This window comes from Ostrinia furnacalis, unplaced genomic scaffold (assembly GCF_004193835.3).
Source record: "Ostrinia furnacalis isolate ACB-3 unplaced genomic scaffold, ASM419383v2 OfSCF0629, whole genome shotgun sequence".
In the NCBI taxonomy this organism is placed as follows: domain Eukaryota; kingdom Metazoa; phylum Arthropoda; class Insecta; order Lepidoptera; family Crambidae; genus Ostrinia; species Ostrinia furnacalis.
In genome coordinates, this window is record NW_021130868.1 from 494,863 (window position 1) to 511,412 (window position 16,550).

The 16,550-nt window shown below is 34.4% G+C and overlaps 2 protein-coding genes across 3 annotated transcripts; both read right to left on the bottom strand.

Moving 5' to 3' along the window:
• Nucleotides 1-2,025: 2,025 nt before the first annotated feature.
• Nucleotides 2,026-3,849, bottom strand: LOC114366380 (uncharacterized). Its single transcript, XM_028323243.1, has 2 exons — nt 3,221-3,849; nt 2,026-2,730 (listed from the first exon to the last, which is right to left on the bottom strand). The coding sequence occupies exons 1-2, from the start codon at nt 3,795-3,797 to the stop codon at nt 2,447-2,449; spliced, it is 861 nt and encodes a 286-aa protein (XP_028179044.1). The 5' UTR covers nt 3,798-3,849; the 3' UTR covers nt 2,026-2,446.
• A 4,194-nt stretch (nt 3,850-8,043) lies between these two features.
• On the bottom strand, nt 8,044-15,091 carry LOC114366381 (uncharacterized). Of its 2 annotated transcripts, none has more exons than XM_028323245.1 (2): nt 14,596-15,091; nt 8,044-8,749 (listed from the first exon to the last, which is right to left on the bottom strand). In XM_028323245.1, exons 1-2 carry the CDS (start codon nt 15,068-15,070, stop codon nt 8,496-8,498), a joined length of 729 nt encoding a protein of 242 aa, XP_028179046.1. In that variant the 5' UTR covers nt 15,071-15,091; the 3' UTR covers nt 8,044-8,495. The 2 variants fall into 2 exon arrangements, with proteins under 2 accessions (XP_028179046.1, XP_028179045.1); XM_028323244.1 differs by lacking the exon at nt 14,596-15,091 and adding an exon at nt 12,736-13,277 and having other exon boundaries at nt 8,393-8,749.
• Nucleotides 15,092-16,550: the final 1,459 nt, after the last annotated feature.

Consider the following 16,550-nt stretch of genomic DNA (forward strand, 5'->3'; position numbering starts at 1 on the left):
GTATGAAGTAGTATATTCTGTAATGGAGTATTTTAAAGTAGTAGTATCATGCATGGTCCATCATCTTTTGGTGACCACGATATAGTTTTCGTGGTATCCTACACTTCAAGTACATTGTATTATTTTTAATCAATTTATAGGTACGATTACTTATTAGTTGTTCTGCTATCGTAGATATTTATAGCCTGTATTTTATACACTAGGTACCTAATAAATAACTAGATTGATTAGATAAACACAAAAATTGGAAAGGATTTTTTTTATACGATGTATGTTTAATACCTAATGTGTAACAGGCATTGACATTAACTAAGTTTTCTTATAAATGCGGTACACGTTTAAAAGTTTTAAGACACAAATAATGTAGAGCCGTACTCAAGTGTAAAATAGCGACTCTATTTTGTTTGTATTTCCGATCTGTGTCTCTAACTAATTCCTCAAAATGATAATCAGCTGTTTTCACATAGAAACGTAACAAACTGAATAAGTCTTATAGAAATATTTTTCTTATTATAGCAAAAAATCTTACCGAACTTTACATAGTCTCCAATCACAGATACCTCAGACAACTTATTAAGTTCCTTCAGGTACAACAACGTTTTTCTTTGAACACACGAGTACGATAAATGCAGAAAACACTCAACGTATACTCCATTGAATACATTGGTTAGATTTCCATCTGCGTCTTCTAATGGAGACGTTTTCACTGTTTTATTTTCTTCATTTGTTAAACTAATATCATTAACAGCTAAAGAGTTAACTAAAGTCAAAATTGTTAATTTAACAACTATTTTTCTTAAAGCCATCTCTACAATTCACTTAGAAAAATGGATATCAAATGAATTAACTTCAGTCGGTTAGTTTTATTTATTTTCTTATTGTTTATAGGATTGTGGGACGAATGTCATGGCGGTTGGGTGAAAATATGTAATTTTGTAGTTAAGTTCGGGCTAAGTAAACATTATTGTGGTTTAGGCATAAACTAGTGGAAGCCTTTGGTTGATGTCTTTGTACAAGTTTCATCGTTAAGGTTTGGAGTTAAGGTAGAACTTTCAAAAGCACGCTAAGCGGATATAAAGATTCATTAACTTAATCTAAGATAAAGCATACAGTCATTAAAATACCTACTAGTAACGATCATATACCTAACTAGTTGTGCCCGTGACTTCATAATATTCAATATTTTTTCTATTATTCGCAACATTTTTTAATACTGCTCATCCTTTATAAGTCGTGTCGTAATATTATAGAGCTTAAAACCTTTCTCATTATATGGACTATCCAACACCTAAATGTTTTTTCAAATCGGACCAGCAGTTTTTGAGACTAGCGTGGCTTACTGGGTGAAAAAACTGCTACTTACAGTGCCAGTAATCGATTGTCGATTGCTATTGTGTCTAATTAAACATATCGATTTTCAAATCATCAAAACAGTTGTCAAAAATCATCAAAATAACTATTTTTAATATTTCGATTCTGATCCAAAAATAATAACCCTGTTTAATACGGACAAGGTAATAAAACAAAGAGTTATTATTATATCATTTTCATTGTCAATAAATACAATAACAAGCTTAACGAATAAATAACGAGAGCTAACATTATATTTGGTTTGAAGACAATACATTACACTTTATGAAAGCATAAAATAAATAATAATATAAAGTATATCACAGACATACCGCTTTAAACGAGTAACACAATAAAAAAACAAGTGAAAATAAACAATAAACAGTTAAAATACGTAAATATCGAGGTAGATAATGTGAGAAAATAAAAACAATTGCTAAAATACTTAGCGGTGGGAAGAAATATTATAGAATAAAAATAATAAATGTATGATTCTAGAAATAAATGCATAAATAAATAAATAGGAACATCTTTAACACGCCCACAAAAGTCTGCAATAATAAATTCAAAGTGACAACGAGGAAAGAATAAATTAACTAAAACTAGAGAAATAAATATCTTAAATCTAATTGTTTCTGAACTACAGCCTGTATTTCAGCTCGGAAATTATTAGCAATATTTTTAACAAAGAATCTATTTAAATCTTTTTGTCATGATAACCAAAATTTAAACAATCAATATCGTCACATATTTGGATTTGCCATTACAAGCTTTTTCACATAAACAAAATAATGACAATGGTGACCATAATATTACTGAAGAGTAAGGCTTATGGCTGGAAGTTTTATAGAGAGTATAAGCAATGCTTGCTCACGACCCTAATAATTTCAACTTCTTTTTTTTGGTCCTCACTCTGTCTACTGTAAAATTCTATTCAGAAAAGCGTAGTTTATGTCGAAATTTCTTCCTTTTAATGTTATAGTAGCTTAAGCTTAAATGCGATTTTTAACGAATTCAGAAAAGTTTGCTTGTCACTTGTAAGCGCCGATCTTTAAACATCGGCCATTTAGTGACGCGTGGATCTGTTGAACAAATTCTAACTAGAGGTGGTATCATATGGCATGTAACTGTTGTAATTCATATCATACGCTCTCCTGTACCCTCCATGGTGACCATGCTCATGCTCATGGTGTTCTTCATGGCTGTGGGAGTGGTGATGGGAGACTTCTGGCTTGGTGATGATCTCGTAGGTTGTAGACTTGTGGCCTCCATGGCCCTTAAGGCCGACGAGGGCGGAGAGCAAGAGAGACATCAGAGCTGTCATCAAAGCCTTGCCTGCGAGAAGGGCCAGCGCTCCAAGGGCTGCAGCGCCGAGGGCACCTGGAAATGGAGAAAAATAGAATAAATCTTTGAAATTACATTCGTTGCCTGTTGCTAGAAATGTTTTAGCTGATTGACGTATGGCGTAGCTTAGAATGATGCCAGAGGATTGAATTCAATAAAGAAATAGAAAGTCTTGAAATTTTAAAGCTTAGCTAGGCCTCTGTGCTAATCGCCAAAATGTTTTTCTCTTGATTTCAAATCGAACGCGGGACCTCTGGATGACAGAATCTAATACTAGAGTATTGGACTCTAGTCCCAAGACTAGAGTCCCAGATATATTGTAGATCGAAACAAACAGTTATGGTCAGTGATCAAATGATGCATAGTAGGTAATTAGAGACGTTGAATACTCGTAGATAAATCACAAGATGAAAGAAAAGCCGTATTATCATCATTATAAATAACTTCTAATTTATGAGCTTTCTTACATCTATAACATATACTGTTTAATAAATAATTGTATAACATTAGAGACGTAATTACTTACCTTTCATCATCAAAGCAGATGCCAAGAGGGCGCCACCACCACCCTTGCCGCCGCCAAAACCGCCACCGCCGCCGCCGCCGCCGCCCTTTCCTCTAGCGCTGGCCTGGTCACCCTTCGTCATCTCCATGGCCTCCTTAGTCGTCTGAGGATCCAACAGCTTATACTTCAAGGAGTGACCGTCCAGATAATTCTGGAGGCGGTACAGCAAGTACCTATTCAATTTCTCTTCTGGCTTCCCAGGAAATTGCCTCGAAAGTTCCGCAGCCATTTCTTCAGGACTCAATACTCCTGACACGTTCTCCTTCACGATGCTTAATCCTGGGAAGAGGGCGAGCTCATCGCGAGAGCTCAGATCCTCCAAGAAGGACAGCACGTGGAGTTTCAAGCACTTAGAACTGAACATATTGCTGCACTCCTTCTGCAGAAATCGTCCAGTTCTTTCCGTTGCGTTGGGTTGACTCTTTTCAGGTTCAACCGTGAGGGTGTTATGGTCACCCCCATCTTCTATAAGTCCACTTGTATCGTACACATAACACAAAACCACAACGAGCGAGAGCACCACATATTTGCTACACATTTTGTCACTGTATTTATCACTATACTTTATTGGTAAAGGTAAGCTGAACACATTTCGTCGATCGGCTGTGTTGTACTGTGATATTCGACCAGATTCCAATTTATTTATACTTCCAAGTCAAGTACAATAAGAGCACGATGTCGCTAAGCATAGAAACTGAAATAAGGAAAAAAATAACAATTGCTGTAGATGCTGAGAGTGGAACCGAACTGCTTACTTTCGAACAAATAGGTGCAAAAGTAAAGTGCATTCGTTTTGTACCTTTAGCATTTCTATTGAGTGTTACGAAATATGCATCATCGATACAGCTAAGTAATTCTACAATAAGATATAACATTAATTTAATTAACACAAACTTATCTGAAATAATATAAATATTTATACTGACAAATTGTAATAAGCTTTTCAGAGACTATTTTGAAAATGCAACAGTAAATAGTCACATTATGTACAGTCACAATGAAAAGCAATTATGAACTGTTTATCTGTGAATTGAATTAAGTAGAGCTTTTGTAAACTTAATAGCTTTTCAATAATTTATTATTTGGGATCCTCGGTTGTTAAATTATGATGAGCCTCGGTTGTTAAATTATTTATTTAGAAACTATAAATTGCTTCTCAGTTTGGTTACAATAACGTGACTTTTAGCAGAGCCAAAGCACACGATGCGTTGTGGTGGCGGTGCGACGCCGGAGCGGTGTCGCTGCGTCGTCTTACATAGAAATATCTGTGGCGGGCACACGACCAGTGCGGTGACACAACGCATCGTGTGCTTTGGCTCTTAGAAGGCATGTTATGACTTCCTATAGTCCTATTAGAGTCATATCAACAGTTTATGGCGAATCAAAGTATTTTAAACTTTTGTTTGGTAATTATCCAATCTGTTATGGAATAAACTCGTATATTAAAGGACTATGATATGTTATTCTCACGATAAATAGCGAAGTTATTTCTAGTAATTAGGTACATGTCTTTGTTCTACAATTTTTTTTTTATTATGAAATATATTTAGCTGTTTGAAATCATCGTATTATAATATAAGTTGGAAATAATGTTAGATTAATTACGAAGATATCAATAAGAAAATTTTAAGTACCTAAGAAGTTACTGCATGTAGAAAATTAAATGTCAGAGTCGTAAATAATGACAATCTTGTGTGTCTTGTGTTAACCATTAGCTCTAACATAATAATCTTTATTGTTACCTTTTATTACTTAAAAGGTAAAAAAAAAAACTTTTTTAAATTTTTACCTTTTTAATACCTTTTATTACTTAAAAGGTAAAAAGGCATAGTAGAAGATAGACTTAATGGAGGGAGGTCTATTCCTTCTATGGCTCTATATTCAGCTATGGGTTCCAAGATATCTATAGATTTTTTTTTATGTGATAGGAGTAGGAGGCAAACGAGCAGACGGGTCACCTGATGGTAAGTGATTACCGTCGCCCATAGACACCCGCAGACCCAGGGGCGTTACAGGTGCGTTGTCGCTCAGCCATCACTGACCGTCTTACATCGAGAGGCGAGATAGTCCTCTATCAAAGAGTCGCTAAATTAATAAAAATATATATTTTGGACATCTTTAACTATAAATGCGAAAAGTCACTGATCTGATTGACTGACTCATTCATCACGAAATCTTAGAAACTACAACTGCTGGAAGTCTCGAATCTTTCATGGGGGTTCCTTTTAAAACTTAGGTGCTCACTTTTGCACACGGATCCACGCGTACGAAGTCGCAGGCGGCCGCTAGTCAACAATCTATTATTGTTGTCTAGCGGCCGCCTGCGACTTCGGTTTTGGATATGGGATCGATGTTCTATATCAATTTTAATATTCCACCAATCATAAAAAGCTTGAATCCTTGCTTTCATTTAAATCAATTTTTGATCTTAATTTGTTTCATAAAAGCTCTAGCCACAACCGAAATTGAAAGACCGGTTAGTAAGGAAGCCTACAGTTCGAAGGAAAGTGCTTCAAAGTTATTCACCTTAACATAATTTCATCTGATCTAGTTGTCATTTAAATGATCTAATCTTAGTCTGCAAACACAGTCATTAGAACTGCTAGGCTGAACTCGACGCCATCTTTTACATTACATTAGGGATGTATGGATATCCGTAAACGTAACCGAAACTATCGGATATCCGAAATAAAAAAATATCCGAAACCGATTCAAAAGTTTCGGATAAAGGCGGAGTCTAAATCTTAATATTTTTAATATTTGTTACTTTTCTGGCATCCCACGGCATCATTCTGATATACCTGTTTTACCTTTATCATAGGTACCGTCATAGTACATAAAGTGGCTATGTGGGTCACGCAGCATATAGCTATTTGAATTTTACCTTTTTAAAATTCAATATCCGTAACCAAAATTATCCGAAACTTTCGGATAATCCGAAATGATTTACTAACCTTAACCTTAACCGAAACCGGTATAATATTATTCTAATATCCGTAACCGTATCCGAAACTTCATATCCATAACATCCCTGCTTACATTTCAAACAATATACTTTCACTAAAAATAAACTAAAAAAACATTAGCCAATCAGTGAAGAAAGTGGATCATTTTTCTTTTATTTCGTTTTGCTTAGATTAAGGTACTTTCGATACTGACTCTGATGTTAGACAGGCATAACGTTTTGTGAATGGATAATGGCATTATAGATTTAATTTTGAGTATATAGGGTGTTCACGAAAGCGGAACTATTAAAAACTTAATCAGATACAGATCTATCAAAAGATAAGGTAATTAGTATGTTATTCATAAGTATTACAACAGTAAAATTATAAGAACAGTACAGTAAGTTTAATTAATTTGCAAAAAAAAATGTTTATAAATAAACTGTATTACTTTGATTGACAAAGCTTGTGGAAATTTCTTTTCATAATTTTTATACATTACTGTAATATCGAATTACGTAGTTTCAGAGACTATTTCATTTGTTAGTACAATCTGTATTTTAGTATGGTAATGCAAATACATTAATAACATGAAAGGTGATACCGAATGACTGATACCAATTAAGTTATTTGATGAATATGCCGCGGATATTTGTAATTGTACGTTTGCTTTTCCACTCATTGAATGATTTCACTTTTAATAATTTAACAAATCATTATGACTAATTAATTAACATGATTTTACTAAAGTTATTATTATTTTCGTGGTGTTTGATTGTTATAAATATGATTTTATTTGTGATATGGCAATTTTTTTGGTCGCAAAGCTATAATTTGTGCTATCTTTTAATTTAATTACTTTTCACTATCTTATATTGTGAAGTAATAACGTAATTGTGACGTAAATAATTAGTAATGTTTGTATTCTAGAAATCTGTAACTCTACATTAGCCTTGTTGCTAACTTGAAAATATGTATAAATTCAAAACCTGCTGTTGTCTTTTCTGAACACTATAATCCGGGCTCTTTCAATGCGAGAGTGAATAGGCACTTACAGGGCAGATAATTATGTACCATCCTCAACTACATATCACTTAACACCAGGTGCGATTGCGGTCAAATACCTGCCTTGTCATGCATCAAAAAATCTTGAAATTGGTAAAATAAAACAAGGTTTTTATAAAACACCAACTTTATTTTCTTTGGGTGCAGAAGTATGAAAATTAAACGAATATAAAGATGCTAAATTGAGCAAGTACATTTTACATGAAGTAATAATAGAAAATATGTACACATAAAAACTAAATATTTATACATAAATTATGTACAAGGAAAGATCTATTGCTAAGAAGACTAAGCGGTAAACAGTCTTTTTTATCAAAGATATAAATATAAATAAGATATTATGTACATATATCATAACGAGTTATAGTTATGTAAGGAACTTGGTAAAACAAAAATAATAAAATAAACTAATATCACAAAAAATAATACAAAATAAAGAAATACATACTTACATAATATAAAATTCGATATAGGAGTATAAGAAAAAATACAGACCAATACGTAAAATACAAAAAATATAACAAATATACATGACACAATACACAAATTATGACACATTTACAGAATATAATACTGAAGAATAAAATACAAAAGTTGGAAAAAAGTAACATCGTGATCTTAACCTAAAATAAATTATTAAATAATAATAAATAATTTATTATCGTTTCGTTGGTTCGTTTGGAAACAATTTCGTCATTATACAAAACTATAAAATAAATTATCAAAATATTCGAAAACACTTTGAGAGAACTTTGTGGAAATTGAAGCCATAAGAATAAGCAATGTATTACAAATAACAATACATAAAATACATATATGTAAAAAGATAGATAGAATTGTATACGTAGAGCTGTAGCATGATCAAGGCTATTAATCATGAAAAAAATATAGATAAGTTATGTTTGAACATGACTTTATAATGCTTTAGAAAATTGAGATGAGCAATAAATATAATAGGAATAAGAAAAGAAGGTTTAAAATAAAATAATAAATATACGAGTTTAAAAAGATAAAAAGTATTTCCAGTCTGATGTTTCAGCCATAGACAATATTATGATCAAATTTTAAATTATCACAACCAAATATGTCTGAATGATTCAAAATATTTTTATGGGACCTACGTGCCCTGAAATATATCGAATTTGAATGGCTATTGACGAAACCTCATCATAGTCAATACAAAAGACCTATTCTCTCAAAGTATCCCAAACTCCTGACAATTTATTCTAACGTCTTCTTACATTCATACTCCTACCATACCCTGAATGGCCGTATCCTCCCACATCCTCATGTGCCGTGGAGTGGGAATGGCTGTGGCTGTATATAGGCTTGGATACAATCTCATACGTGGTGGATTTCTGCCCACCGGTGAGGGATTTGATGCCGATGATGGCAGAGAGCAGGAGAGACATCATTGCAGTCATGAGGGCCTTGCCAGCGAGTAAAGCGAGCGCGCCAAGACCGATCGACATGAGGGTACCTGTGGAAGGAAGGTGGTATGAGAAAAAAGTATCTATGTGTAAGGTTTATCAGACAATCATAATTATAAGTTATTTATGTTTTGCAATTAGGCTTTTAAAAGCGCTTTTATAAGGTCCTATTTAAACTCTTTACTGCCTCAGGACTATTATGTGGGCTCCTGCTGAGAAGATGTAGCGTGAAACTCAGTTATTTTATTGTCAGCCTCTTCTTTAAAAGTTTACAAAAGTTTTTATTTCAAATTTCCACCATCAATCCAAAATTTTTAAGTTACCCCTATGAACATAAAAGTTATGTGTTACCATAGGGGTCACTTAAAAATGTAGGATTGAGGATTGACGGTGAAAACGGGTAATAAGCACCTATTAAAAGAACGTCTTCTGTCCACAAAATTCATTTATTCTCAAAGCTAGCTTTTAAAAGCTCTTAACTGTCATTTCTTTACGATACATTTCGTATCGTCATCATCATTTCAGCCATTCAGCCACAGGACGTCCACTGCTGANGACCGGTATTCTTCTATTACATTATCGTAGAAAAACAAAAAAGTTTAGCAAATAGAGTAAGAACATAACGTTATTTTTTTATGAATGATTAGCTAATTTACATGTTATTTCGAAGCCAATAAAAGTCTAAAACTCAAATCACATTCTTGATCGTTATCTAGTACATAAATAACTATATGTAAGTGCTATGATTAAATCGAAATGCACAACTTTTTCTATAAAAAAAGGTTTTATTGCTTTTGCTTGGATGCATCCATTAAGCTTCCACGCTCTATTTCACTTTGTACAGTCTCTAGCACATAAGAATAAACATTACTCTTGCAAAATAGCACTTATAACAATTACTTTAGATGCCATAATAAGTTCAGCATGTTCCGGTGTCAATAGAGCCAACTTCGTGGTAGGGCAAGCTACATTTGGGACTTGTATTAAGTGCCCTGGAAAGGGCCTATGTACTGAATAAACTATTTCATTTCATATTTTTTTTCAATGGATGGGAATCTAAATATATATAATTAACTTTAAAAAAAAATAAAACCGACTTCAAATGTGTGAACACAAAAAAAAACTAAAAATTAAAAATATTGCGTATAAAAAAGTTCATCCCCAATTTTCCACCCTTGGGGGTTGTTTTTTCTATTATTAAATTTAAATGGGACCACCCTTGAGGTATTACCTATAAAAAAAAAAAAAAAAAAAAAAACATACGGGTCGAATTGAGAACCTCCTCCTTTTTTGAAGTCGGTTGAAAAGGAGAAACTGACTGACTGACTGACATATCAACGCACAGCCTAAACGGCTAAACGTTGGCACTTGAAATTTGGAAGGGACGTAGCTTAGGTACCGTAGAGATGCGCTAAGAAAGTAATTCCCGAAATTCCCACGGGAACGGGAGTTAGCGGGAAAAAACATTTGTATGAAAAAATCTAAACAGCGTAAGATAGATGAAGGCGGTAAAACGGGATCCACGCGTACGAAGTCGCGTGCGGCTGCTAGTTATGGATAAAAATGGGCTTCGTTTTTCTAATTGACTGTACCTATTTGAAGTATTTTAATGAATTTTAGGCCTTATTCCAAGATTCCAAGGCTTGAAGCTATACCTACTTGAGGTTGAATCGCGTTTTTAGTGTGATTTGAAATACATTTGAATGTTTCATTCGATTGTTTACAATAACTACGAATTACGATCAAATTATACATAGCATTCTTTATTTAGCTGAAAGTTAGCCTAAAACTGAGTGTAATGCTTTGTTTGTTAATGTTTTTAACTTTGATTTGAAAAGTTGAAAACAGAACTGGCATAAATACACGTGGGTGATAATTGGACATTGTTTTTATATTAAAAATGCTAGTTTAGTTAAGTAGGTAAAGTCAAGGTCATAAAGTAACCGAAAAGTTCGCAACACGTCTTTGTTACAATTGAAATAGGGTTGTGTTGTCCACTTTTTGGGTATTATCACGAACTATTTGAAGTTGACTGTACTACAAAACGATGGGCAATACTGGTCCCATAAGTAGCAGATCTAAGCTCAAAGCAACTTATGGAAAACAAAGGCTAATCAAATGGTTTTCTCATTCCAAAAAGATAGGGAACTCTAACCGACTGCACACTACATTACCGGTGTGAAATAATCGGAGCGTGTAAATAATAATGACGAATGTCATTTTTGTAAAGACAACAGCTAAACTATAAATACCATGGGATCTTATACAGTTGGAATAAGAGCTAATTTTCAACCAAAATTTATAGCCCTGTGCTGTCTCTACATTCTTATTTTCTAAGCGGTAAACAAATACTAATATGCAATTTGTTTACTTTCGCAGCAAAAAAATAACGTATTGGTAAATGAATTATGGTATCAAGAAAAAACAATGAGTGTGAATAGGCACTATAGGCTATGGAAAATTCCATAGTGGTTTGCAAACCCCAGGAGGGGCTATGGTAAAGAAGGCTTTGTCCGGAATCCCATAGTTTCCTCCCACATACGGCAAGTGACGGAGCACCGGGGTCTTTTTAGTGGGTATGCCTCGTCCTTCTGACTTGGTGAGCCCCACATAACCTACCCTGTCCCCGTAGGGTAGGTATGGGACTCAACGCACAATTTACCCGTACAAAAGGGTCCTATGTCCCCTAGATGGGGCAGAGGGAGTTCACAATAATCCTAAATCGCGTTCGATCTTGAGCTTTGCATGACTCTGAATAAATAATGAAAGATTCTGAGCTATTTGTCTCTATCCAGATTGTTCCCAGCGGATATCTGTTACACAAAACTATTGATTCTTCATAGTTTTCTGAAAGCATGCTTGTGACTATAGATTTAATCTAACCTTCTTCAAAATCTAGCTATTCTTAACTCTGTACCAACTGGGTTAGATGTTACAGCATAACGAGGCATGGATAATGGTTAAAAAACACTGAAAGTTTATGCAATACATACAATATTGTTATTGCATATTTATGGTGTCATAGTGCTTTTTAAAAGCATACTTGCTTAAGTAAATAAGTTTTTTTAGAGTTTTAATGATGGTCTTACTTAGGTTATGATGGACTTAGGTTATTTAGTTAGGATAGAGCTTTCAAGTAGGTAGTATAACTTTTAGGAAAGTTGGTCACCCATGATATTATCAAGAACTGCTAGTCAAACCTTACTTGCGAAGGCCGAGTTGTCACGGGATATCTTGATACATTAGTCCCTTGATTAATAAAAGTTACACCCTAGTTGACTTGCTTAAAATGTGGCATTTAGTACGGAAATGCCATTTTAATCCCGAGTTCATCCTAGGTGTATCTTTATATTAATAAGGGGGTTAATGGTAAAAAATAGTTTAATAAAATCTAGACTATGGAATACATTAGCAGCCATGTAGATCGTGGTCGTGGGTATGTTCCGCTAAAAGTGTAAACCACTGAAAACTAAATAACTTTCAGTTTTGGTAAAAAGCAGGCTCCTAATGAATGTCGTGACTATTTTTTGTTTTATAATTTACCGATTAACATGGCTCGGTTATTTACAACACATTTTTGTGATAAAAATTGTATTTTATATTATTTATGTATGTCATAGAAAGAAGAAGATTTACTCTATCAATTTATTACAAGATATCAATGAAAATTATTTTGTTCTATTTGGAATTATGGTAAGACAAATTATTTATGTTTGATCTTCATGAGGTTTTTAATGTTACTTGTTTTTAGTCGTACTTTTTTTTTAAATAGTGAGATAACACTTCCATACACAATTTTTTATTAAATCATAATATTAATATTTTTGTGCCTCGGTCGTTTTATTTGATTTCTTTTTGCATTTCAGTCCCAAATTTATAGGTCACAACACACGTAATTGGAACGATTTGGTATTTTAATATCTTTGTAATTTTTTCAACTGAATATCTCTCATTCTCAATAAATGAACACACTTCTTTTAGCAATTTGACGTTTGTGTAATTTGATAACTCCCTAAAGAACTAATCCTTCACGTACCTTTGAACAGAAGTCCAAGAGCAAGCAGTCCACCGAGTCCACCCTTCTTTCCTCCCAACCCTCCTTTACCCCTCGCCTCTCCTACCAGAGCCCTGGCTTCCTCAGTCGCGCCCTCATCCAGCAGCCTCAATTTGATCGTGTGCGTATCCAAATAGCTCCCAAGCTTGAACAGAAGGTACTTGTCCAATCGCTCATCAGGTTTCGAAGGCAAAGCCCTTGCCAGTTCAGCCGCAAACTCCTCAGCCTTGCTCCCATTTTCCGAATTAGCTTCCTTCACTAAACTGACCCCAGGTAGTAGACGAAGTTCTTCTTTGGAGCTCAATTTCTCAAGCATAGATATCGCTTCGATCTTAAGACACGTGGGACTAAAAATCCCGCCGGTACAATCCTTCCCCATCGCCCTAGCTGCATTCTCCACTGTATGTTCCACACTGTTCAGGTTCGAACCAGATATTTCTGGATTGGGCAGGGCGAATCCACCCGAAACCAGTAATAGGGCTATCAATTTATACATTGTTACGAACGTCTGTACTGACACGAATGTGCTTGCTATTTGATAAGACGATTGTTCCGTCCCTCTTTTATATGTCTCACTATACTCTTATGTCAATTATATTTTCATAGAAGGCTGATTGCAAAAAGTTCGATCGCACGCATGCGATTGTGGCCTCTGTATGTTAATCGTTAGAGACGTTTCTTGTTTGTCCGAATCTTAGTTTTGGTTTATTATTTGGAGCAGTCAGTGGTGTAGACCAGTGGACGTATAGTAATTTTATGGGGTTTTGATTCATCAAAATTATGAATGGAAATTACTTTTGCACAATTTTTTGTCTTAAATGGAATATAAATTAGATCAAAGCCTAAACTTCAACTGTACGAATGAAATGCAAATTAATAACACATAATTATTTATTTCGGTATCCTTTACAAGTTTCAAACCCACGACCACTTTTTTTCATCAAAAACTAGAATTACTAGACCGATCAGCTAATCCACTTATATCTGACATGAGATATAATCTACAATATAATTAATAAAGTACATTAGCAATGTTGTATACGGTCAGCTAATTACGAACTTGTATTTCAATTTCATATAAAAAGTCATGGTTGAGAGATTCTCTACTAAAAATATCATTGATTGAATCTAGAGTAAGGCAAATTACTCTCAATCCCTTGCAATTAAAAGATCATTTTTCTTTGTCTTTATTCGAAGTTTCAACTGAAGTTATTATAAACCTATTTTGATTGTATTGGTGCAAGAGCTTCCTGCTTACTCTAATAGCAAGCACAAGTAGTGCTTATAAAGCTTGTCTTGTTTACATCTACATCGTCCGAATGGTTTAAGAAATAAGGGCGATATTTGTAGAGCAGTTGTTAAACTTAATGTGCCCTAGAGGCATTGATAGATAGCCAATGCTGATAAACTTTTCGTACTAAAACCTTTTATGAGGGTTTTCTTGACCTTTACGATTTATTTTCAACATGTAACGTTTTTTATTATTTATTCTAAAATTTTACGACTTTAGAGGTTCTTTTTTAGATACTTCCGGGATTCGAAGAGCAAGTTTTATTAAAAGCTATTATTGAGACGTTTAAATAACTCTTTGAAAGCCAACTTACTGAGAATATGAGTTTTTAGAATTATTATGAATGAGCACATTGCAATATGCTTTACAGAGCTTTGCAATTTTTAGTTATATCACGTGCTGTTAAATGAACAGGCTGTATGTTAACGTGCTAATTAGAATAAGTACCCACCCACGAGTACCATAAAATTAATGCAAGCACGCAATAAACACTTCATATGCTTGTAACATTTATGCTAATACGGCAATTTACATGAACCAAATCGACTTACCCTTCATCATCATAGCCATGGCGATCAGTCCTCCCATGCCTCCTTTCTTTCCTCCCATGCTCAATGGGTTCTTCGCTCGACCCTCGCTCATCATGCTCCTGGCTTCTTCCACAGCAGATTCATCCAGCAACCTCAGCTTCACAGAATGGGTATCCAGGAACGTCCCAACGTGGAACAGAAGGTACTTGTCCAAACGCTCTTCTGGCTCCGAAGACAGCGCCCTCGCGAAGTCAACAGCCTCAGTCTTCGCATCACGGTCCTTCACCAAACTCACTCCTGGCACCAAAGCCACCTCATCCTTATTACTCAGCTTCTCCACCAAACTCAAAACTCCAAGTTTAAGGCACGTAGGGCTGAAGATACCACTTGAACAGTCCTTTTTGCTCACACGAACAGCCTCCGCGGGCGTCTCCGTACTCTGATTAGGCATGGCCATAGCACCAGCCACTAACGATACAACCAGAAACCTGAACATAATGATGATCACACGTCTACCTCGCTCTAACTGCAACTGAACTGTGATCATCTCAAGTGTAGTCACCCTTTTTATATTTTATGTTTTGTGGTCACTTGATTACTCCTGACCGGCGCGTGTCGTGGTCTCTGATTCTAACTGCGACAAACTTATCAACTGCTTCCTTGAATATCTTGACAGAAATCACTTGGTCTTTATAACCATGCGCTTACGATCTAGAATTGTGTAGCGGTCAAGACTTGAGATATGCTAATGACGGCAAACGTAAAGCAGTTGATCTGCACATTTTCAAAGCATCGTTAGCGAAATGAGTGCAATAATCTCCTTGGATTTTAATACTTAGATCATTCACATAAGCTGCGAATTTGTTTGATGGTGCACCCACATGTTTTGAGTTAGTTTTATTTTGACAGATGTTTCAGCTAAACGCGCGTGAGTTTTTGTGGATTTTAATTTCATTTCGGTGGCGATTTGCTCCTTTTTTTGAGAGAAATATTATCTTTCTCTCTATTATTATGTATTGCGTTCTCACTTTTGTTACACATCTATTGTCGGTGCTAGTGGTAGGACGTGATGTAAATGCTAGAAATGAGAATGGTGATAATTACTGATGTTGGAAAGTTTAGCATCCGTTACTCATCATGAGCATCAGCTCAAGTCAGTTTTGGATAAAGAGCCTTAGGATATAAGGATAGTGTGACATATTGGGCTATTCTTCAACCGTTGCCAGCAACTTACCCTAAATCAAATAAATTTTATCAAACAACCATTCATAATGCTAACCATGTGACATTTTGTCTAGTTGTAACAGGTGTCATTTTACCATTTGGTTCTGATGATGAAAGAAATCAATTTCATACACGTGTTTCTTGCGTTCATTAAGAGTTATCATACAAAATATAAAGTATACAGTGTGAGTCACGTTAAAGTGTACATATGAAAATAGATGAAACTAAACTTATTTTTATCGACAAAAAAGTGGTCAAAATTTTTTTGAGATTTTTTTTTAATTTTTTATAGAATTTTTTTTCTACCAATTACTTATTGTAAATAAAACGTAATAACTTTTAAACTAAGCCGTATATCCTGATAAAATAAAAACAATAATAATGCTAAATAACAGGCGATACTAAAAAAATACATACAATACACAAAAAATGCCAACAAATAATAAAAAATGATACTTTTTGAAAAAAATCTGCTTAAAAATTCGTGTTTTTTTGGTTATTTGATAAATTTCTCCGAAAAATGCCCCTTTAAGAGGTGGTTTTTATTGTTTTGTATTATTCTCTATTGTATTACCTTTGTAAAACCAAAAATTGCATGTCTCTATCCCTATCACAACATTTGCTATGATCGTTTGAACTAAGCCTCTCCGGGCGCGCCATTCAACGCTTCGTTAACAACGAAACTGAAAATGGCTCTAGATTTGTAATTTTGATAAAGACAAGTTAGATTTCAAGTAAAAACAAAAGATTTC

What these genes read in the sequence shown, in the direction of transcription:
- LOC114366380 (XM_028323243.1), bottom strand. Translation starts at nt 3,797, where the DNA reads ATGTGTAGCAAATATGTGGTGCTCTCGCTCGTTGTGGTTTTGTGTTAT. An exon ending in ATCTGCTTTGATGATGAAAG is followed by an intron (nt 2,731 to 3,220) that starts GTAAGTAATTAC and finishes CTCCATTTCCAG; the next exon opens with GTGCCCTCGGCGCTGCAGCC.
- LOC114366381 (XM_028323244.1), bottom strand. Translation starts at nt 13,249, where the DNA reads ATGTATAAATTGATAGCCCTATTACTGGTTTCGGGTGGATTCGCCCTG. An exon ending in TCTTGGACTTCTGTTCAAAG is followed by an intron (nt 8,750 to 12,735) that starts GTACGTGAAGGA and finishes TTCCTTCCACAG; the next exon opens with GTACCCTCATGTCGATCGGT.